The sequence below is a fragment of the Haliotis rubra genome, unplaced genomic scaffold (genome assembly GCF_003918875.1).
Source record: "Haliotis rubra isolate DU_JTF1 unplaced genomic scaffold, ASM391887v1 Scf353, whole genome shotgun sequence".
Classification (NCBI taxonomy): Eukaryota; Metazoa; Mollusca; class Gastropoda; order Lepetellida; family Haliotidae; genus Haliotis; species Haliotis rubra.
In genome coordinates, this window is record NW_025767028.1 from 591499 (window position 1) to 616545 (window position 25047).

Consider the following 25047-nt stretch of genomic DNA (forward strand, 5'->3'; position numbering starts at 1 on the left):
ACGGCACAGAGGAAAAAGAGGCACACACAGAGAAGAGGAAATGTGGACACACACAGAAGGAGAATGGAACACATAAATGGAAGGAATGGAATAGAGAAATGTGAGAGGAACACAAGAAAATGGAAGGAATGAGAATGAGAAAAACACAAAGACACACACAACCCACACACTGAGAAGAGGAACACACAGACACACTGTTGAGCGGGCTACACCTGGCTGCCAGGTGAGCACTCACTAGCTGTCTGACGGCGGAGAGGGACTATCACCTATACACCACGTCCTGGATGACTCGCTAGTTCCCGCTTCCCCTGTGACCGTCGTTAATAAGTACTAACATCTTGTACACTTGTACAGACCAAGAGACGCGCTTTGGAGCTAAGTGGTAATATTGTGCGTGTGTTCGCCCGTGTTGGTTTACCGTGGACTGTAACGGCACGATGGCAAATGGTGTGGAACGCATGGACTTCACCGACATGCAAAGATACAGCAGTGAGTCGAACCTGACAAATGGAAAGAAGAAGCAAAATGGAGGGTGTTACGTCAGCACGGCAGTTGGCTTTTTGATGGTGCTGTTGGTGATTGCAATCGCCGTGGGGGTGGGGCTGATTGTTCATTTTGCTGGGGGTGAGAAGTCCGTTGTGTGTACCTGGCCCTCCACCAATGGGGCCCAACAAGGGCAACAGTCCGGCAACAAGGGGACCACCCCAGGTCCGGATTATATGAAGAAACAATGCAAAAAGATGGCCATGGATGGCGACATGGAAATATGTAAGTAGTTGATTGTTTTAAAAGGTGTTTTTTATTAATACGGTAAACAGTGTCCTTAGTTAAGTTACGCAATAGAAGGGTTGGTTTCCCGAATTAAATTTCCCACTGTAATAAGTACAAATTTTAGTGTGGATTCAGGTGCGTGATGTATTTCGTGACATACAGGTATATACTGTTATATCCAGCACGCACGTATAGCCCGTTATTACCAGCACGCACGAAGATCATGTTTTATTATCCGTAAGGTGAAACATAACCAGTGTCATATACATCATATATGCACATGTGCGCATATCACTTTTGCCTAGCAACCATTGTTTCTGTATTTCGACGTCTGTGACGTCATTAAACGATTGAACGTGACGTAAGTGAACAGGGCAGGCAGACTTGCCTAAAGTGTCTTACGGCACAAATGTACATGAATAAAATGGATAATAAAGAAATTATTACACTTGCAAGTGTGCCACACGACTTATACGAAACTCGTGCAAAATTGTGTATTTCCCTCGCTCTCCCTTGGGCAACAACATTTCACACTCGTTTCGTATAAGTCGTATGATACACTTGCTCGTGTAATAATCTCTATATATATAGAGCACGCACAAAGATCCCGTTATATAGAGCACGCACAAAGATCCCGTTATATAGAGCACGCACAAAGATCTCGTTATATAGAGCACGCACAAAGATCTCGTTATATATAGAGTTATATAGAGCACGCACAAAGATCTCGTTATATCTCGTTATATAGAGCACGCACAAAGATCTCGTTATATAGAGCACGCTCAAAGATCTCGTTATATAGAGCACGCACAAAGATCTCGTTATATAGAGAGCACAAAGATCTCGTTATATAGAGCACGCTCAAAGATCTCGTTATATAGAGCACGCACAAAGATCTCGTTATATAGAGCACGCACAAAGATCTCGTTATATAGAGCACGCACAAAGATCTCGTTATATAGAGCACGCACAAAGATCTCGTTATATAGAGCACGCACAAAGATCAAAGATCTCGTTATATAGAGCACGCACGATCTCGTTATATAGAGCACGCACAAAGATCTCGTTATATAGGGCACGCACAAAGATCTCGTTATATAGAGCACGCACAAAGATCCCGTCATATAGAGCATGGACAAAGATCCCGTTATATAGAGCACGGACAAAGATCCCGTTATATAGAGCACCAACGAAGATCCCGTTATATAGAACGCCAACGAAGGTTCCGTTATATAGAGCACCAACGAAGGTTCCGTTATATAGAGCACCAACGAAGATCCCGTTATATAGAGCACAACGAAGGTTCCGTTATATAGAGCATCAACGAAAGATCCCGTTATATAGAGCACCAACGAAGGTTCCGTTATATAGAGCACCAACGAAGGTTCAGTTATATAGAGCACCAACGAAGATCCCGTTATATAGAGCACCAACGTAGATCCCGTTATATAGAGCACCAACAGAATTATATAGAGCACCAGCGAAGGTTCCGTAGAGCACCAATGCACCAACGAAGGTTACGTTATATAGAGCACCAACGAAGATCCCGTTATATAGAGCACCAACGAAGGTTCCGTTATATAGAGCACCACCGAAGATCCCGTAATATGTAGCGCAGTTTGTCAAACAGAGCAGCTGAAGAAACGATTGAAATTCACATCCTCAAACAAGTGAAATTATCTGCATTCTATCACATTACGGTTTTGTGATTACCATAACATTGTCATATATATCAGAGTGGAGAATGACTTGTTGAATGACAAGACTCCAGGCAACAATTGTCGACTTCTGTGACACGAATATTTAATACCGTTGTTTGAAGTCCTGCACAATGAATTATGTGGTTTCATTGTTGCGACAGCGTTGTTTTTACCATTTACAAGGAATGTATGTGTTTGTGAGAACGGTGGCGTATACGTGCTTACCCAGCGTCCGTGTCAGTTTCCGATATAACGCGCTCCAGTGGGTAGAAGAAGACTCCTCGTTATATCGTGAGGGTGCTACCAGATGTATGCCACTGTTCCAGAAGGTCTCTGTGTATGTTCCCAAAATAGATGTCTAAGATGTTCTCACTTTTGTTGGTTTGTTGTTTAAAGTCGCCCTCAGCAATATCCCAGCTACGTGACGGCAGAGAGAAATAAGTCTGCACCAGACAATCAGGTGATTGGTATAGTGAGTACCAAACCATTAAGGTGCGGTGAAACGCGATCACCCAAACCACCGTGTCTGAAGATTGAACAAGCACTGGTCTCTGGGGACACAATACCGCAGTTTCCTTTCTTGGTAAGAATGTAACCGTATTGTTTATATCATGAAGTACAGGCAGGTTATCAGTAAACTACCACAATAGACTGCCGCGAAGTCGTGTTTTTGTCAGTACGTACATTGCTAGGCGTGTGTCCGTTCTTGTAATTGTTTCGTGAGTACTTGCGATACATCTCCAGTTATCTTACATTTGCCGTGTCGGTTTACCCTAGCAGGGTCTTTTTCATACCATCAACCACTGGTTTCCGGTTATCCCATGTGCAGCGCACAGGTCACACGTCAGGCGAAGTTAAGAAGTGTATGTGGCGGAGCGTTGTTGCATGGGTGTAAGTGTTCGGCAGTTCGACTGGCGTGGCAGTTTCTGGGGCTTTACTTCTACACAACACGCAAACATACTCACTCACTCACTCACCCACCCACCAAACTCACCCACTCACTCACTCACTCACCCACCCACTCACTCATCCACCAACCCACTCACACTCACTCACTCACCCACACACCCACGCACTCACTCACCCACCAACCCACTCACTCACACTCACTTACCCACACACCAACCCACTTACTCACCCACCCACTCACTCACCCACGTGCTCACTCACTCACTCCTTACTTCCTCCTCACTCACCCACTCACTCACCCACCAACCCACTCACTCACCCACCAACCCACTCTCACTCACTCACTCACTCCACTCACCCACGCACTCACTCACTCAGAATGATGCACGGCATATACAGACAAGTGGTTATGCACAAACGAGGCTGGACGTATCGACAGCGTGCGCACATGATAAATATTGAAGTATTCTCTCGGTATTTTACACGAACTTGATTTCGCTTCGAAGGCAACAGCAGCTTGAACTTGCTGCCCCTAATCCGTAATCCTTTACAGAGAATTGCTGAAGGGGTGCACTTGTTTTCTCACGTACAGCTCACAACAGTTCACATGCATGCAGACATGTATGTAGCTCACTTGCTTATAGGTACACTTTATACATTCGTCCTAGGGCTAGTGGTTGCCATTTTCTGAATATCTAATTCAATTATCTCTCAGAAAATCGGGAGAGTTCAGTGTATGTTCGGCAGCACGCACAGTGTGTGAACTCGCACCTCAATGTGTTCAGCCGGTGCAGTTGGGCAACGCGATGTAGCTCACCTTTACCACATATAATGAGCATTGAAGATGAACCGAAAACTCGGGTGACCCGGCATTTGGTGGGTGTGAATTGGTTTGAAGTTCCGTTTGGTTGGTCTGGGATGGTTTGGAGTTCCGTTTGGTTGGTCTGGGATGGTTTGGAGTTCCGTTTGGTTGGTCTTTGGGGATGGTTTGGAGTTCCGTCCGTTTGGATGGTTTGGAGTTCCGTTTGGTTGGTCTGGGGTGGTTTGGAGTGGTTTGGAGTTCCGTTTGGTTGGTCTGGGATGGTTTGGAGTGCCGTTTGGTTGGTCTGAACCATTGTGGTCTTGGATTTCTGTACCGTTTGGTTGGTCTGGGATGGTTTGGAGTGTCGATGGTTTGGAAGTTCCGTTTGGTTGGTCTGGGATGGAGAGGGGTTGGTCTGGGATGGTTTGGAGTTCCGTGAGAGTCGTCTGGGCTGAGTTAGTAGGTGGGGGGATCTTTGGTTGGTTTGAGTGGGTGTGTGGGGGGGTGACATGGTGGTTGGTTGGAGGGAGGTGAGGCAGGGTTGGACCGGTGTGAGGAGGAGTGCACCGAGATTGGGTTTGGTTGGTTTGAAATATTATTATTATTATTGTGGTGGCAGTGGTGGGGACCTAATGCGGTATGGTTTAGGTAGGGGTGGCTGGTGTGAGCCAGGGGTGGCTTGGGAAGAGTAGGGATGGGTGGGTGGTTGGTGTGGTGGGGTGGAGTGAGGTGGTGGCGTCCTAATCTATTGGTTGGAAGTGTGGGGGAGGGGTAGATGGACATGGAGAACGTTTGTTTTAATGGTTTCATTTTGTGGTATGTGTCATCATACGTCGTAAGTATTTATTTGAACAGCTTCCTCAGTATCCAGAACGTGTCTCACCTGAACCCATCACAAGGTGCAGTTGTATTAACGTTCATTAAGACCGCTCCTCCGACCAGACTTACTTTACATAACGGAACAAAACAAGTATCTATTTATACGTGCAGGTAACACACCTGTCCATCAGACTGCCAGACTGACTGCGGGTGAGGCTACAGGTACATACACTGACATCTCAACAGGTATTGAAAGTCAGAATTATGGTTGGCCAAGTCTTAAAGGGTTTTCCTGTGTGTTTCCTATGTTTGTTGTTGAACGCAAAACTCAGTAACGGTTCAGCTATATGACGGCGGCCTGTAAATAATCTAATCTGGACCAGACAGTGCATGGACTGACATCATGAGCATCGATCTACCCAATTGGGATACGATGACATATGTCAAACAAGTCAGTGAGCCTGACCCCGCGATCTTTAGTCCCATGTGGAATGTCAGATAGAGGACCGGCTGATATGTGTAGGCCTGTAATGATGTCATGATACAGACACCAGTTTGTCCCAGGGGGCACCTAAGGTAACATTGGTCGGACAAAGTGTTTTTGCAACCGTTGAAAGAGGTGATCCCTACTAGTGCTGAGCAGTAAAGAGATAGAACATGGACTGGTCAAATCGGTGTACTGTATCTGATATAATCTATTCAGGCCCACGGAGTAGATACGAGCTGGGGCTGGCTATCTCGATATATTGTTGTTACAGAGATCGATAATCGTCAACTAAATATCGATCGATTATCAATAATTTGTAATGTAATTAATTAATTTTGAGCCAAAATGCCAATAATGCTTAAAGAAATGGATATATTTCCCAACATGCATGTGTTACCAACAGCGTCTTGAAAATAATTTAGAAGAACCCATGATTCTAAACCTAACGTTGTAAATTGTGTGGGTAAATTAAAACTTTACTCTGTCACAAACGTTTATGTACGTCGATGAAGCTATTTACAAATCAATAATCATTAATAATTTTTGCAATATTTCCGATTATCGATCTTTTTGAACCCAAGAAAAAATAGCTATAGCTAGACACACACGTGCAAGCAGCCACACACACGTGCAAGCAGCCAGACACACGTGCATGTACATCACTGCGTCATGACAACCATGTAGACGACGACGACGACGACACGGTACCCCCTTTCACCTTACCTCCACTAAGTTACTGTCAGCTGTAGAGGCGAGTACAGAAGCCTTATGTGGTACCATACACAATAGTTCGAGAGTGAGGTCCCTGCCGTTCTTTCATGTGACTTGCAGAAGCAACAGGCGCAACTGTCCTACGGCGATTATCTTGAAATAACAATCAAAGACGGGTTAGACCTTCGTTTACAAAACCAGTACATAGTTTTGATTTACGGCATGTCGTAACATTTCATTATATTGTTTTCTCAACTATAAACCCAGTTTCATAAGTCATCAAGAAATGGAAATTTCTAAAATGCCGAAAATGAAAACCCAGTCAGTTTTTCGGCATGTCGTAAAGAGGAACCACGGCAACAAGATCGCACACATATGGTTCCGAATCGCGTTCAAACATTACCGAAACGGATATTGAACTCCAAACACAGCAACTCTAACGAGCTGTTTAGATTCACGGCTCGATGCATCCAATATGCAGTAGCCAGAATCTCCCAAACAATGAAGATAACCAGCTTTGATGGTCTGCTCAGACCTCGAGTTTACTCTTGTTAATAACCCACATCAGCGATCTGCACGCTGTTAACATCAAATGCTGCTAATGTGTGGGGTTTGTTTACACCATCCAGGTGTAACCCCTTGACGTCATGGGGAGGTATTTGTAAGTGCAGCAATTTGGAAAGAGTCAAATGTATGTATGCACTTGGTTGAAAGAAACTGACCTTAAGTAAATACCTTTAATTAGCAGCGAGACCGTTAGTCGTGCTCCAGAGGTAAACTTGCCAGTTTGTCCGTATGGATATAATAATCAGTGCCTGATGTTCCAACGGTTAAGAGGTAATTACAGGTTATGCAACTTCTAACCTCACTTCTGGGGGAAACGTGTTCACGGCGTCTACGTTTCAGTGTGTACTGGGTACTTCTTGGTTGTCATGGAAACTATGTAGCCGTTTAGTTTACGATGTTCTAAGCTAGAGTTCAAGATGCGGAGTAGACTAACAGTTAGATCCACTCGCGGAGTTTTAATGAAAAGTTAGATGCATAATAACAGACATATAAAAATAGATATCTCAACTAATAGACATATAAAAATAGATTTCTAAAAAGACATCTATAACATAGATATCTAAGATAACAGACATCTAAACTTAGATCTCTAAAATAACAAATATTTACAAAATAACAGAGATTTAAAACATAGTTATCTAAAATAACAGATATCTAAAAATAGATATCTAAAAACCAGACATCTTAAAACCTGAAATCTGAAATATAGATATCCGAAAAATGGATATCTAACAATAGATTTCTGTAAAATAGATATCTGGAATAGCAGACATTTAAAGATAGATATCTAAAAAAACAGATCTGAAATATAGATATCTAAAAACAGACATCTCTAAAATATATATCTAAAAAAATAGACATCTGAAAAGAGATATCTGAAAAATGGATATCTAACAATAGATATCTGAAAAACAGAAATCTAATACATAGATATCTAAAATAACAGACATCTAAAAATAGATACCTGAAAAAAGATACCTAAAAAGTTAACAATAGTTGCAAATGGAGCCCAGAGCAATGCTTAATTCCAGGACTCTCAGCCTGAGGCAGTCTAGACTAGCAAGACCTTCTGAATTTGATTTTTGAACTTAATCTATTTGTACTATATTTAATTAGGTCTGGAGGATAGACTGGGTGCCACAGAAGCCATTTCAATGATCACTCAGAGAGTGAATATGGTATTAGGTTGACTTTAGCAATATTCCAGCAGGGGCACAATAACTCCACACAGAGCACCCATGTGGGCTCCAAGTAGGAACTTTGGCGTGACACACGAGTAGATCTATCCCAGTGTCCCACTGGAGGAGACATGTATATGCATTGTCCACCTCGGCCGTTTGGAACCGAACATTGACCTGAGCGTTTGCCATTTTGCAATGACACTTGACATGAGTGAGTGAGTGGGTTGGTGTGTCCCTTACATATGTATCCTGATGATACTCACCAATTTAGTTTATTCTATTCAAATTGATTAATTTAGTGTATACATCGTACATGCTTCTGTAAATTGAACACAATCAGTATGTTCACTAGGTGTCAAAATCATCACATGTGAACGATATTCACCTCATCAAGCTAGTAAGATAAACACTGCAGCCATACCCGCCTGCCGGATACGGTGATATAATGATCAATACTGGCCGGAAACAGTCACTCGCCAAACATCTCAGATTTTGCCCTGTCTGTATGGCGGATATCGAAGACGAATATCATCTGTTATTTATATGTGACGCTTATGCCGATTTAAGAAAGGAGTACATTCCACAAAAATATCTGGGTCACCCTACAAGGGAAACACTTATAAGAATGTTATCATCAAAAGACGAATCTGTCCGTGTAAAATTAGCCCTGTTTTTAACACATTCGCTGTCTTTAAGGAAGAGTCTAATTTCTCCTGTCAACTAATCTAACAATGTTATGATGCTGTCAACTGTTTACAATGTCCATACCTTCCCTGTCATTACAATACTATGTATACGGGCCAGAGGCCTTATGTACAATAAACCATCTTGATCTTGATCTTGATCTTGATACGGTGGGCGGCTTTCACTGATCCCCTAGCCGGCTGGACCAGGGGATCTTTTTTTCATAGGGATCAACAAACTTTGCACAACCATTCAACCATAACTCTTAATCCCCTCAGCCTGCCGGACAAGTGGGAATAACCCTTGTCGTGATGATGTAGATGGCGTCATTAAGGTTTATGTCTACCTTCTGAACACGGCGTTCTGGAAAGTGGGTGGAAGATTATATTTCCACGCAAGGGTAAGGGGGTATGAGGTAGTGACTCATTACAGACAGAAGGGAAGGTTGACACGGGGGAACAGAAAGATGTAGACAAAAACGTGGTGTCAGCAATAAAGTTGTGAATAAGGTAAAAAGCCACACACAATAAGAAGGTGTGATAAAATTGGTCAACAAAGTAGGTGTCAAGACTTTAGCAATCACGAGCTACCAATTTTATAGATTTAAGCCCAAAGCTACAATGGGATTACGTGCGGAAGGGAGTAAGTGAGTGAGTTTAGTTTTACACTGCTTTACGTAATATTCCAGCTATATGACGGCGGGGGACACCAGAAAAGGGCTTCACACATTGGTCGAATTTAATAGGTGAGTTTTCGCTGTCTTGGGTGATCCATGATTTTGGCTTGGAATTGCGGAGGTAGCTGTTTTCGGTGAGTCGTGGCGGATAGTAACTTTTGAAATAATGATCTGATTGTGACCATTTATAGCTCATTTTGTAGGGAAATCATCTCGCTTTTGAGCCGTAGGCCTCGACGGGGCCTTAAAAATAGTTTACGTGGTGAAATCTAACTTAGATTGAGGAGGGGGTGGTTCCGTCGTTACATCCCTTTCCCTATATATAGTACTAGGGTAGGGTCTATATACCTATATGTCTTTCTAACGCTGTTTCTAAGCGTGGCTCGTCCCTGTGTCTCAAAATACAGCTTAAATTCCCGTCTTTTCATTGGTACCAGGTGGATACAAAAATTCAGACCGGGGCCTTACAAAACACAGTCAATAGTGAATATGACCGTCGGACACAAAGTAACGCAGTGGAAATATAATGGCTGAGCTCCAATGTCACCGTGACCGTCTGGTCATGACGAGCGTGTAACTGTCGGAACAATGCGGTGTGCATAGCAGCGCTTGTGTGACAGATAGAACTCTCTTCAGGACGTTCCTGCATTTCTTTAGCATATTGTTCAAGTTATAGTATAGTACGTGTGTGACATTACACATTCTGTGAATATTGTAGGTCAGCCCAACATGGAGTACCAGGAACGAACGGCCAATCTGTTCCTTTTGTGAAAGGACTTCGTGAAGCTCAATACACCATAAATTGACACAACACAACTGGGACCCGATTCACAAAACGTTCGTAGCGCTACGACATTCGTAAGACTATGGTAAACTATAGAATTACGAAAGGTCGTAACGTTACGAACGCTTTGTGGGTAGGGACCCTGAAGTTTTATAACGCTCAGGCCGGGATACTCGGCATATGAGATACAAATAGTTAAGAATACATAGGATGGCGGGATGGTTTACATGAGAGATTGCGCATGATGGTATCACAGAATGTACATATTAGGTTTTTAAAACACTTAATTGTTTACAGTCAAACAATTCGTTAAATTTTAACACATTGGGATTTTGAACAATATGGTATTGGATGTACGTTTTCCAATGATGTTTGAAGAAAGGGCAGAAAAATTGTAATGAAATTCATCGCCAACACAACAAAGTAAAGCAAGCTGAGCTGTTTGTGAATCATTCGGTGGTCGACTCACTATTTCCTCCGCGTGAAGTGGTGGTGGGTAGTCCAATGGTGAAAGCCCCGTCACACTAAAGAACCGGGTTCAATTCCCCACATGGGTAAAATGTGTGAAGCCTATTTCTGGTGCCCACCGTCATGATATTGCTGGGATATTGCTTAAAGCGGCGTAAAACTAAACTTACTCACTCACTCCCTTCCCCATGTAATCCCATTGTAGCTTTGGGCTTAATTCTAGAAATTTGGTATTTCGTGATTTTTTTGACACCTACTTTGTTGACCAATTTTATTACACCTTATTCATAGCTATATTTCGGACACCACGTTTCTGTCTACATCCTGCTGTTCCCTCGGGTCAACCTTCCTTTCTGTCAGTAAGGAATTTGAAGAAACAAAATATATGTAATAAAATAAACATCTTAATTCCGCTAGTATGGGGGTTCTGCTTCCACCGACACAATCCTGTGGATACTGTTCAGGTAAATAAACCTCATCTGTCAGGGTGTGTTACGTGGTCCTGCATAGAACTCAGGTGACAAATCAGTTGAAGTTAAACAACGTTGAGCGCGGAGAGTTCTTGGATGGGTGGACGTGTTTGGCAGCTTGACTGCTGAGAGTTTCTAGGACTTCAGTCCTGCCCCACAACGAAGTACATGTGATACACGTGGTCTCACCTTAGGCAAGTGAGTTTGTACAAAATAGCCTCTGTTCACACAGCAGAAAATGGGTACCCGGTGGGATAAGTCATATGACTATAACCTTCTAGCGCCTAGCAGGCAGTTTGAGTTATCCGGGGCAATAATATTGTGCTGTTTGTTCGCGCTTTGAGCATGCCCCATTGTGGGGTGGAGTATTGCGCGGTATAAGCACCCTCATTATTATTATGGCATTACCACTGTTGGTTTTAAAACGAGACAATATGACCTTCAGCCAACGAGACACCGCACAACCCGTCTCAGGCACCGCACAACCACTCTCAGGCACCGCACAACCCGTCTCAGGCACCGCACAACCCGTCTCAGGCACCGCACAACCCGTCTCAGGCACCGTACAACCCGTCTCAGACACCCCACAACCCGTCTCAGACACCGCACAACCTGTCTCAGACACCGCACAACCCGTCTCAGGCACCGCACAACCCGTCTCAGACACCGCACAACCCGTCTCAGGCACAGCACAACCCGTCACAGGCACCGCACAACCCGTCTCAGACACCGCACAACCCGTCTCAGGCACCGCACAACCCGTCTCCGACACCACCGCAAAACCCGTCTCAGACACCGCACAACCCGTCTCAGGCACAGCACAACTCGTCTCAGACACCGCACAACCCGTCTCAGACACCGCACAACCCGTCTCAGGCACCGCACAACCCGTCTCAGGCACCGCACCGCAAAACCCGTCTCAGACACCGCACAACCCGTCTCAGGCACAGCACAACCCGTCTCAGGCACCGCACAACCCGTCTCAGACACCGCACAACCCGTCTCAGGCACCGCACAACCCGTCTCACGCACAACACAACCCGTCTCAGACACCGCACAACACAGCCCCGGACTGCACAACCCGTCTCAGGCACAGCACAACCCGTCTCAGGACACACCCGTCTCCAGACACCCTGTCTCAGACACCGCACAACCCGTCTCAGACACCGCACAACCCCGTCTCAGACACCGCACAACCCGTCTCAGACACCGCACAACCGCACAACCCCGTCTCAGACACCGCACAACCCGTCTCAGACACCGCACAACCCGTCTCAGACACCGCACAACCCGTCTCAGACACCGCCCTGTCTCAGGCACCGTCAACCCGTCTCAGACACCGCACAACCCGTCTCAGACACCGCACAACCCCGTCTCAGACACCGCACAACCCGTCTCAGACACCGCACAACCGCACAACCCCGTCTCAGACACCGCACAACCCGTCTCAGACACCGCACAACCCGTCTCAGACACCGCACAACCCGTCTCAGACACCGCACAACCCGTCTCAGACACCGCACAACCCGTCTCAGACACCGCACAACCCGTCTCAGACACCGCACAACCCGCCTTAGACACCGCACAACCCGTCTCAGACACCACACAACCCCGTCTCAGACACCGCACAACCCGTCTCAGACACCGCACAACCCGTCTCAGACACCGCACAACCCGTCTCAGACACCAGACAACCCGTCTCAGACACCGCTGGCCCGTCTCAGACACCGCACAGCCCCGTCTCAGACACTGCACAGCCGTCTCCGCACCACACAACTCCGTCTCAGGCACAGCACAACCCGTCTCAGACAACCCGTCTCAGACCCCTGTCTCAGACACCGCACAACCCCGTCTCAGACACCGCACAACCCGTCTCAGACACCGCACAACCGCACAACCCCGTCTCAGACACCGCACCACCCGTCCTCAGACACCGCACAACCCGTCTCAGACACCGCACAACCCCGTCTCAGGCACCGCACAACCCGTCTCAGACACCGCACAACCCCGTCTCAGGCACCGCACAGCCCGTCTCAGACACCGCACAACCCCCGTCTCAGACACCGCACAACCCGTCTCAGCACAACCCGTCTCAGACACCGCACAGCCGTCTCAGACACCGCACAACCGTCTCAGACACCGCACAACCCGTCTCAGACACCGCACAACCCGTCTCAGACACCCGCACAACCCCCGTCTCAGACACCGCACAACCCCTGTCTCAGACACCCACACCCCGTCTCAGACACCGCACAACCCGTCTCAGACACTGCACAACCCCGTCTCAGGCACCGCACAACCCGTCTCAGACACCACCACAAAACCCGTCTCAGACACTGCACAGCCCGTCTCAGGCTGGCACAGCTCGTCTCAGACACCGCACAACCCGTCTCAGACACCGCACAACCCGTCTCAGACACCGCACAGCCCGTCTCAGGCACCGCACACCGCACAGCCCGTCTCGGACACCGCACAACCCGTCTCAGGCACCGCTGGCCGTCTCAGACACCGCACAACCCGTCTCAGGCACCGCACAACCCGTCTCAGGCACCGCACAACCCGTCTCAGACACCGCACAACCCGGACCGCACAACCCGTCTCAGGCACGCACAACCCGTCTCAGACAACCCGTCTCAGACACCCCGTCTCAGACACCGCACAACCCGTCTCAGACACAGCTGGCCCTCGTCTCAGACACCGCACAACCCGTCTCAGACACCGCACAGCCGCACAACCCTGTCTCAGACACCGCACAACCCGTCTCAGACACAGCACAACCCCGTCTCAGACACCGCACAGCCCGTCTCAGACACCGCACAGCCGTCTCAGACACCGCACAACCCCTGTCTCAGACACCAGACAGCCCGTCTCAGAGACACCGCACAACGCCCCCTGTCTCAGACACCACAGTGTGGTAGGTTCCGCTGTCTCAGACACCGCACAACCGTCTCAGACACGCGGTGTGTAGGTTCCGCTGTCTCCAGACGCCGCACCCGCCAGCGTCTCAGACACGTCCGATCGTGGTAGGTTCGGCTGTCTCAGACACCGCACAACCCGTCTCAGACACCCGCACAACCGCACAACCCGTCTCAGACACTGCACAACCCGTCTCAGACACCGCACAACCCGTCTCCAACACCACACAACCCGTCTCAGACACCGCACAACCCGTCTCAGACACCGCACAACCCGTCTCAGACACCGCACAACCCCGTCTCAGACACCGCACAACCCGTCTCAGACACCGCACAACCGCACAGCCCTGTCTCGTGGACACCGCACAACCCGTCTCAGACACCAGACAACCCGTCTCAGACACCGCACAACCCTGTCTCAGACACCACAGTGTGGTAGGTTCCGCTGTCTCAGACACCGCAAAACCCGTCTCAGACACCGCAGTGTGGTAGGTTCCGCTGTCTCAGACGCCGCACAACCCGTCTCAGACACCGCAATGTGGTAGGTTCCGCTGTCTCAGACACCGCACAACCCGTCTCAGACTCCGCACAACCTAACAACCCCGTCTCAGACACCGCACAACCCGTCTCAGACATCGTACACCCCGTCTCAGACACCGTACACCCCGTCTCAGACACCGTACACCCCATCTCAGACACCAGACAACCCGTTTCAGACACCTCACAACCTGTCTCAGACACTGCACAACCTGTCTCAGACATCGCTGGCCCGTCTCAGACACTGCACAACCTGGACCGCTGGCAACCTGTCTCAGGCACAGCACAACCTGTCTCTAGACACCGCACAACCTGTCTGGGCACCGCACAACCCTGTCTCTAGACACCGCACAACCTGTCTCAGGCACCGCACAACCCGTCTCAGGCACCGCACAACCCGTCTCCGACACCACCGCACGAACCCGTCTCTAGACACCGCACAACCCGTCTCAGGCACAGCACAACTCGTCTCAGACACCGCACAACCTGTCTCAGACACCGCACAACCTGTCTCAGGCGCCGCTGCAACCTGTCTCGGGCACAGCACCGCACAACCTGTCTCAGACACCGCTGGTAACCTGTCTCAGGTACAGCACAACCCGTCTCAGGCACCGCACAACCCGTCTCAGACACCGCACAACCCGTCTCAGACACCGCACAACCTGTCTCTTAGACACAGCACAACCTGTCTCAGACACCTGCACAACCCGTCTCAGACACCACACAACCTGTCTCAGACACCGCACAACCCGTCTCCAGACACTCAGACAACCGTCTCAGACACTGCACAACCCTGTCTCAGACACCACAGTGTGGTAGGTTCCGCTGTCTCAGACACACTTCTGTCCTGTTTCAGACACCGCAGTGTGGTAGGTTCCGCTGTCTCAGACGCCGCACAACCCGTCTCAGACACCGCAATGTGGTAGGTTCCGCTGTCTCAGACACCGCACAACCCGTCTCAGACTCCGCACAACCCGTCTCAGACACCGCACAACCCGTCTCAGACACCAGACAACCCGTTTCAGACACCTCACAACCCGTCTCAGACACCGCACAACCCGTCTCAGACACCGCACAACCCGTCTCAGACACCGCACAACCCGTCTCAGACATCGCACAACCCCGTCTCAGACACCGCACAACCCTGTCTCACAACCCGGACCGCACAACCTGTCTCAGGCACAGCACACAACCTGTCTCAGACACCCGTCTCAGACACCGCACAACCTGTCTCAGACACCGCACAACCCTGTCTCAGACACCGCACAACCTGTCTCAGACACTGCACAACCTGTCTCAGACACTGCACAACCCTGTCTCAGGCACAGCACAACTCGTCTCAGACACCGCACAACCTGTCTCAGACACTGCACAACCCTTGTCTCAGGCACCGCACAACCCGTCTCAGGCACCGCACTGCACAACCTGTCTCAGACACTGCACAACCTGTCTCAGGCACAGCACAACCTGTCTCAGGCACAGCACAACCTGTCTCAGACACCGCACAACCTGTCTCAGGCACTGCACACAACCTGTCTCAGGCACAGCACAACCTGTCTCAGACACCGCACAACCCGGACCGCACAACCTGTCTCTCAGGCACAGCACAACCTGTCTCAGACACTGTGTCTCAGTAGGTTCCGGCTGTCTCAGACACCGCACAACCCGTCTCAGACACCGCACAACCCTGTCTCAGACACTGCACAACCTGTCTCAGACACTGCACAACCGCACAACCCCGTCTCAGGCACTGCACAACCTGTCTCAGACACTGCACAACCCCGTCTCAGACACCGCACAACCCGTCTCAGACACGACACAACCCCGTCTCAGGGCACCGCACAACCTGTCTCAGACACCGCACAACCCGTCTCAGACACCGCACAACCCGTCTCAGACACTGTACAACCCCGTCTCAGGCACCGCACAACCTGTCTCAGACACTGCACAACCCGTCTCAGACACTGCACAACCCGTCTCTGTGACACCGCACAGCCCTGTCTCAGACACTGCACAACCTGTCTCAGACACTGCACAACCCGGACTCTAGACACCGCACAACCCGTCTCAGACACAGCACAACCCGTCTCAGACAGCCTGTCTCAGACACCCCAAGTCTCAGACACCGCACAACCTGTCTCTACACACAACTGCACAACCCCGTCTCTAGACACCGCACAACCTGTCTCAGACACAGCACAACCTGTCTCTTAGACACCGCACAATCCGTCTCTAGACACCGCACAACCCCCGTCTCAGGCACTGCACAACCTGTCTCTAGACACAGCACAACCTGTCTCAGACACTGCACAACCCGTCTCAGACACCGCACAACCCGTCTCAGACACTGCACAACCCCTGTCTCAGACACTGCACAACCCGTCTCAGTCACCGCAGACACCGCACAACCCTGTCTCAGACACTGCACAAACCGTCTCAGACACTGCACAACCCGTCTCAGACACCGCACAACCCTGTCTCAGACACCGCACAACCTGTCTCTGGACAGACAACCGCACAACCCGTCTCAGACACCGCACAACCCGTCTCAGACACCCCACAACCCGTCTCCAGGCACCACACACAACCCGTCTCAGGCACCGCACAACCTGTCTCAGACACTGCACAACCCTGTCTCAGACACCGCACAACCTGTCTCAGACACCGCACAGCCCGTCTCAGACACTGCACAACCGCACAACCCGTCTCTCAGACACCGCACAACCCGTCTCAGACACCGCACAACCTGTCTCTAGACACCGCACAACCCGTCTCAGACACCGCACAACCCGTCTCAGACACCGCACAGCCCGTCTCAGACACTGCACAGCCTGTCTCAGACACCGCACAACCCGTCTCAGACACCGCACAACCCGTCTCAGACACCACACAACCCGTCTCAGGCACCGCACAAGCCGTCTCAGACACCGCACAACCCCGTCTCAGACACCAGACAACCCGTCTCAGACACCGCACAACCCTGTCTCAGACACCACAGTGTGGTAGGTTCCGCTGTCTCAGACACCGCACAACCCGTCTCAGACTGTGACACGCAGTGTGGTAGGTTCACCTGTCTCAGGCGCCCGCACAACCCGTCTCAGACACCCCAATGTGGTAGGTTCAACCTGTCTCAGACACCGCACAACCGTCTCAGACTCCGCACAACCCGTCTCAGACACTGCACAACCTGTCTCAGACATCGTACACCCTGTCTCAGACACTGCACAACCGTCTCAGACACCGCACAGCCATCTCAGACACTGCACAACCCCTGTCTCAGACACCTGCACAACCCGTCTCAGACACCGCACAACCCGTCTCAGACACCGCACAACCTGTCTCTCAGACACTGCACAACCCGTGTCTCAGACACCGCACAACCCCGTCTCAGGCACCGCACAACCCGTCTCAGACACCGCACAACCCGTCTCAGACACCGCACAACCCGTCTCAGACACCACAACCCGTCTCTGTGGCACCGCTGGCCTGTCTCCAGACACCGCACAACCCTGTCTCAGACACCGCACAACCTGTCTCAGACACTGCACAACCTGTCTCAGACACCGCAGTGTGGTAGGTCAACCCTGTCTCAGACGCCGCACAACCTGTCTCAGACACCGCAATGTGGTAGGTTCCGCTGTCAGACACTGCACAACCTGTCTCAGACTCCGCACAACCCGTCTCAGACACCGCACAACCTGTCTCAGACACTGCACAACCCGTCTCAGACACACCGTACAATCCCGTCTCAGACACTGCACAACCCCGTCTCAGACACCACACAACCCCGTCTCAGGCACCGCACAACCCCTCTCAGACACCGCAGAACCCCGTCTCAGACACCAGACAACCCGTCTCAGACACCGCACAACCCTGTCTCAGACACCACAGTGTGGTAGGTTCCGATGTCTCAGACACCGCACAACCCGTCTCAGACACCGCAGTGTGGTAGGTTCCGCTGTCTCAGACACCGCACAACCCGTCTCAGACACCGCAGTGAGGTAGGTTCCGCTTGACAAACGAGCTCGTTGGGTATGTCAACACTGTCACAACCACGTTTTGAGGATGATGATTTAGCTCTGCCTTCCACTCCACCTCGAAGTGGCCCTGATGGACACTGATGGTCCTGTTTAACGACAATAAGCCATTATAAACGTAGGATGGGGCATTTTTATTGTAGGATTAGATTTTATGACTATAAAAACCGCTCAGCGTAAATAAAACCTTTTTATCCTAGTCAAGCTAAACTCTCTCGAAAATCTCGCCCTGACCATTGACCATGCAGCGGAACCAATCAGTGTTTGGTATTTACAAAACCCGAATTGCAATAATGAAACGAAAGTAGAACCAACCCTCCCAACGATTCCCTAGACAGACTATCCGTATTCACATAGAGGTGCCCGTTGTGATATTGCAGGAATATTGCTAAGAGCGGCGTAAAACCATACTCACTCACTCACATAGAGCTGATTTTACATTTTGGAATCTACTTGCCGCCTTTTGCGTCTTCATTTTTCTGATTAAATCGAAAACATATTCACGCGAAAGTGCCAAGAAAGTGTGCGTGTGTAAGTGCGTAAGTGCGTGCATGTATGTGTGTGCGCATAGATATTGAAACATATTACTCAGATATGATGTAGATGAATTACCGATTGATATTATAAACACGGGTCCGGATCCACAAAGAGTTTGTAGCTTAACGACCTTCGTAACGGGACAGTTTATCATGGGCTTACGAATGGCGTAATGATACGAACGCTCTGGCTCCATGGTCCCATAGCGGCGGTTTACGATGCCACGCCCAACTACGTAGATCGATGCTCATGCTGTTGATCACTAGATTGTCTGGTCCAGACTCGATTACTTACAGACCGCCATATACATGTAGCTAGAATATTGCTGCGTGCGGCGTAAAACTAAACTCACTCATTCACTACGATAACATCCGGTCACCGAAAGTACAGATGTAGACTAGCGATATAAATAGACAGACACCTGTCCTTATCACTGCACGCCACTCGCTCCAGGGAATGGAGATCACATGACAAAACCTTTCTTTGAAAATATATAACTGATAGAAATATGCAGATTCATTTAATTGAAAAGGAGCCTCAGTGAAGTGGAGATTCAGCCTAGAGGATATCTAGACTTGCTTCTTATAGACTGTTTGCATGACAGGCAGTGCTAGGCTAAAGGGAAAATAAAATGGTCCAGGGACTGTGAGTATAAGTGTGAAATATATTGTATGAAGATTTGATTTAGCTTTCTAACATGGAGCGGGTAAATTTGACTCTGGTGGGGCGACGGAAAATAGAGGTCAAGATTGTGCTTGTGTGCATGTTGTTGTTGGTTTGTGTGTGTGTTTGTGTGTGTGTGTGTGTGTGTGTGTGTGAGAGAGAGAGAGAGAGAGAGAGAGAGAGAGAGAGAGAGAGAGAGAGTCTCCCTGTACTGACTGTTTAAAGACATACTATACTTACTGTGTAAAGACATACTATACTGACTGTGTAAAGACATACTATACTGACTGTGTCAAGATATACTATACTGACTGTGTAAAGACATACTATACTGACTGTGTCAAGATATACTATACTGACTGTGTCAAGATATACTATACAGACTGTATAAAGACATACTATACTGACTGTGTCAAGTTATACTATACTGACTGTGTAAAGACATACTATACTGACTGTGTCAAGATATACTATACTGACTGTGTAAAGACATACTATACTGACTGTGTAAAGACATACTATACTGACTGTGTAAAGACATACTATATTGACTGTGTAAAGACATACTAGTACTATATTGACGGTGTAAAGACATACTATATTGACGGTGTAAAGACATACTATATTGACTGTGTAAAGACATACTATATTGACTGTGTAAAGACATACTATACTGACCATATTGACGGTGTAAAGACGTACTATATATTGACGGTGTAAAGACATACTAGTTACTATATTGACTGTGTAAAGACATACTATACTGACTAGACTGACTGTGTAAAGATATACTATATTGACTGTGTAAAGACATACTATACTGACTGTGTAAAGACATACTATATTGACTGTGTCAAGATATACTATATTGACTGTGTAAAGACATACTATATTGACTGTGTAAAGACATACTAGTACTATATTGACGGTGTAAAGACGTACTATATTGACGGTGTAAAGACATACTATATTGACTGTGTAAAGACGTACTATATTGACTGTGTAAAGACGTACTATATTGACTGTGTAAAGACATACTATATTGACTGTGTAAAGACTATACTATATTGACTGTGTAAAGACGTACTATATTGACTGTGTAAAGACGTACTATATTGACTGTGTAAAGACATACTATATTGACTGTGTAAAGACATACTATATTGACTGTGTAAAGACATACTATATTTAAAGACTATATTGTGTAAAGACATACTATATTGACGGTGTAAAGACGTACTATATTGACGGTGTAAAGACGTACTATATTGACGGTGTAAAGACATACTATATTGACTGTGTAGATATACTATACTGACTGTGTAAAGATATACTATATTGACTGTGTAAAGACGTACTATATTGACTGTGTAAAGACATACTATATTGACTGTGTAAAGACATACTATACTGACTGTGTAAAGACGTACTATATTGACGGTGTAAAGACATACTATATTGACTGTGTAAAGACATACTATATTGACGGTGTAAAGACATACTATATTGACGGTGTAAAGACATACTATATTGACGGTGTAAAGACGTACTATATTGACTGTGTAAAGACGTACTAGTACTATATTGACGGTGTAAAGACGTACTATATTGACGGTGTAAAGACGTACTATATTGACGGTGTAAAGACGTACTATATTGACTGTGTAAAGACATACTAGTACTATATTGACGGTGTAAAGACGTACTATATTGACGGTGTAAAGACGTACTATATAACGTACTATATTGACGGTGTAAAGACGTACTATATTGACGGTGTAAAGACGTACTACCTATATGACGGTGTAAAGACATACTATATTGACGGTGTAAAGACATACTAATATACTGACTGTAAAGACGTATATTGACGGTGTAAAGACGTACTATATTGACTGTGTAAAGATATTGACTGACGTACTATATGACTGTGTAAAGACATACTATATTGACGGTGTAAAGACACTACTATTGACGGTGTAAAGACATACTATATTGACTATATTGACGGTGTAAAGACGTACTATATACGACTGTGTAAAGACGTACTATATTGACGGTGTAAAGACGGTGTAAAGACACTATATTATTGACAGATGTGTAAAGACGTACTATATTGACGGTGTAAAGACGATACTATATTGACGGTGTAAAGACGTACTATATTGACGGTGTAAAGACGTACTATACTATACTGACGGTGTAAAGACGCACTATATATACTTGACGTGTAAAGACGTACGTATACCATACTGATGTGTCAAGATATACTATACTGACTGTGTAAAGACATACTATATACTGATTGTGTAAAGACGTACTATATTGACGGTGTAAAGACATACTATATGACTGACGGTGTAAAGACGTACTATACTATATTGACGGTGTAAAGACATACTATATTGACGTGTGTAAAGACGTACTAAAGACGTACTATATTGACGTGTGTAAAGACATAAGAGACGTACTATATTGACGGTGTAAAGACGTACTACTATATTGACGGTGTAAAGACGTACTATATTGACGGTGTAAAGACATACTATATTGACTGTGTAAAGACGTACTATATTGACTAGTACTACTATATTGACGGTGTAAAGACATACTATATTGACGGTAAAGACATATATTGACGGTGTAAAGACGTACTATATACTATTGACGGTGTAAAGACGTACTATATTGACGGTGTAAAGACGTACTATATTGACGGTGTAAAGACGTACTATATTGACGGTGTAAAGACGTACTATATATATTGACGGTGTAAAGACGTACTATATTGACGGTGTAAAGACGTACTATATTGACGGTGTAAAGACATACTAGTACTATATTGACGGTGTAAAGACATACTAGTACTATATTGACGGTGTAAAGACGTACTATATTGACGGTGTAAAGACGTACTATATTGACGGTGTAAAGACGTACTATATTGACGGTGTAAAGACGTACTATATTGACGGTGTAATGACGTACTATATTGACGGTGTAAAGACGTACTATATTGACGGTGTAAAGACATACTATATTGACGGTGTAAAGACGTACTAGTACTATATTGACGGTGTAAAGACGTACTATATTGACGGTGTAAAGACGTACTATATTATTGACGGTGTAAAGACGTACTATATTGACGGTGTAAAGACGTACTATATATTGACGGTGTAAAGACAGTACTATATTGACGGTGTAAAGACATACTAGTACTATATTGACGGTGTACTATATTGACGGTGTAAAGACGTACTATATTGACGGTGTAAAGACACGTACTATATTGACGGTGTAAAGACGTACTATATTAGACGTACTATATTGACGGTGTAAAGACGTACTATATTGACTGTGTAAAGACGTACTATATACACTGTGTAAAGACATACTATATTGACGGTGTAAAGACATACTAGTACTATATTGACGGTGTAAAGACATACTATATTGACTGTGTAAAGACGTACTATATTGACTGTGTAAAGACATACATACTATATTGACTGTGTAAAGACATACTATATTGACTGTGTAAAGACATACTATATTGACTGGTGTAAAGACGTACTAGTACTATATTGACGGTGTAAAGACGTACTATATTGACGGTGTAAAGACATACTATATTGACTGTGTAAAGACGTACTATATTGACGGTGTAAAGACGTACTATATTGACGGTGTAAAGACGTACTATATTGACTGTGTAAAGACGTACTATATTGACTGTGTAAAGACGTACTATATTGACGGTGTAAAGACGTACTATATTGACGGTGTAAAGACATACTATATTGACTGTGTAAAGACATACTATATTGACTGTGTAAAGACATACTATATTGACGGTGTAAAGACGTAAGACGTACTATATTGACGGTGTAAAGACGTACTATATTGACGGTGTAAAGACGTACTATATTGACTGTGTAAAGACATACTATATTGACTGTGTAAAGACGTACTATATTGACTATATTGACTGTGTAAAGACGTACTATATTGACTGTGTAAAGATATTGACGGTGTACTATATTGACTGTGTAAAGACATACTATATTGACTGTGTAAAGACATACTATATTGACGGTGTAAAGACATACTAGTACTATATTGACGGTGTAAAGACATACTAGTACTATATTGACGGTGTAAAGACGTACTATATTGACGGTGTAAAGACGTACTATATTGACTGTGTAAAGACTAGTACTATATTGACGGTGTAAAGACGTACTATATTGACTGTGTAAAGACATACTATATTGACTGTGTAAAGACGTACTATATTGACTGTGTAAAGACGTACTAGTACTATATTGACGGTGTAAAGACATACTATATATTGACTGTGTAAAGACATACTAGTACTATATTGACGGTGTAAAGACACTACTATATTGACTGTGTAAAGACATACTAGTACTATATTGACGGTGTAAAGACGTACTATATTGACGGTGTAAAGACGTACTATATTGACGGTGTAAAGACGTACTATATTGACGGTGTAAAGACGTACTATATTGACGGTGTAAAGACATACTATATTGACGGTGTAAAGACATACTAGTACTATATTGACGGTGTAAAGACGTACTAGTACTATACTACTAGTGTAAAGACATACTATGACTGTGTAAGACATACTATATTGACTGACTATATTGACGGTGTAAAGACATACTACTATATTGACGGTGTAAAGACATACTATATTGACGGTGTAAAGACATACTATACTGACTGTGTAAAGATATACTATATTGACTGTGTAAAGACATACTATACTGACTGTGTAAAGACATACTATACTGACTGTGTAAAGACATACTATACTGACGGTGTAAAGACATACTATATTGACTATGAACCGACCACTTAGATGACAATTAAGCATTATCTGTCAAAGCTGTCTGTATGTGACGTATAAGTCTGTGTGTCCACCTGGAGTCACCCTATCATAGAGTACAGCGTTTATAGAAGCAGAGGTATACAGATACCATGTCAGATATACTACGAGGAATTCCATGAGTATTAGACGAACACACAAACACGCTGGTATTTCCATTTCATAATTTTACATCGCTAAAATTAATAAAATGTCCAGGAATTATTGCATTATCTAAATCAAAGTGTCTTTATGTCACTAGAGATCATGTCAGAAATTAACACAAGTATTTTACTTGTAAATAATTATAACACGTGACATTCCATGTTACAATAGAGGTGATGTCAACCCATGCTTGTGGTAAGAGGCGACTAGCGGGACCGGGTGTCATGCTCGCTGACTTCAGAATATTCTTATCAGGGGACACCA

General features: G+C 46.1%; 1 protein-coding gene across 1 annotated transcript in view; it reads left to right on the forward strand.

Annotated features, from left to right (window-relative positions):
* Positions 1–203: 203 nt before the first annotated feature.
* Positions 204–25047, forward strand: part of LOC124285133 (aminopeptidase N-like) — a 73131-nt gene continuing 48287 nt past the window's right edge. Inside the window, 1 exon segment of the mRNA XM_046721290.1 lies at positions 204–768. Within this exon segment, the coding sequence (XP_046577246.1) occupies positions 438–768 (331 nt within the window). The 5' untranslated portion in view covers positions 204–437.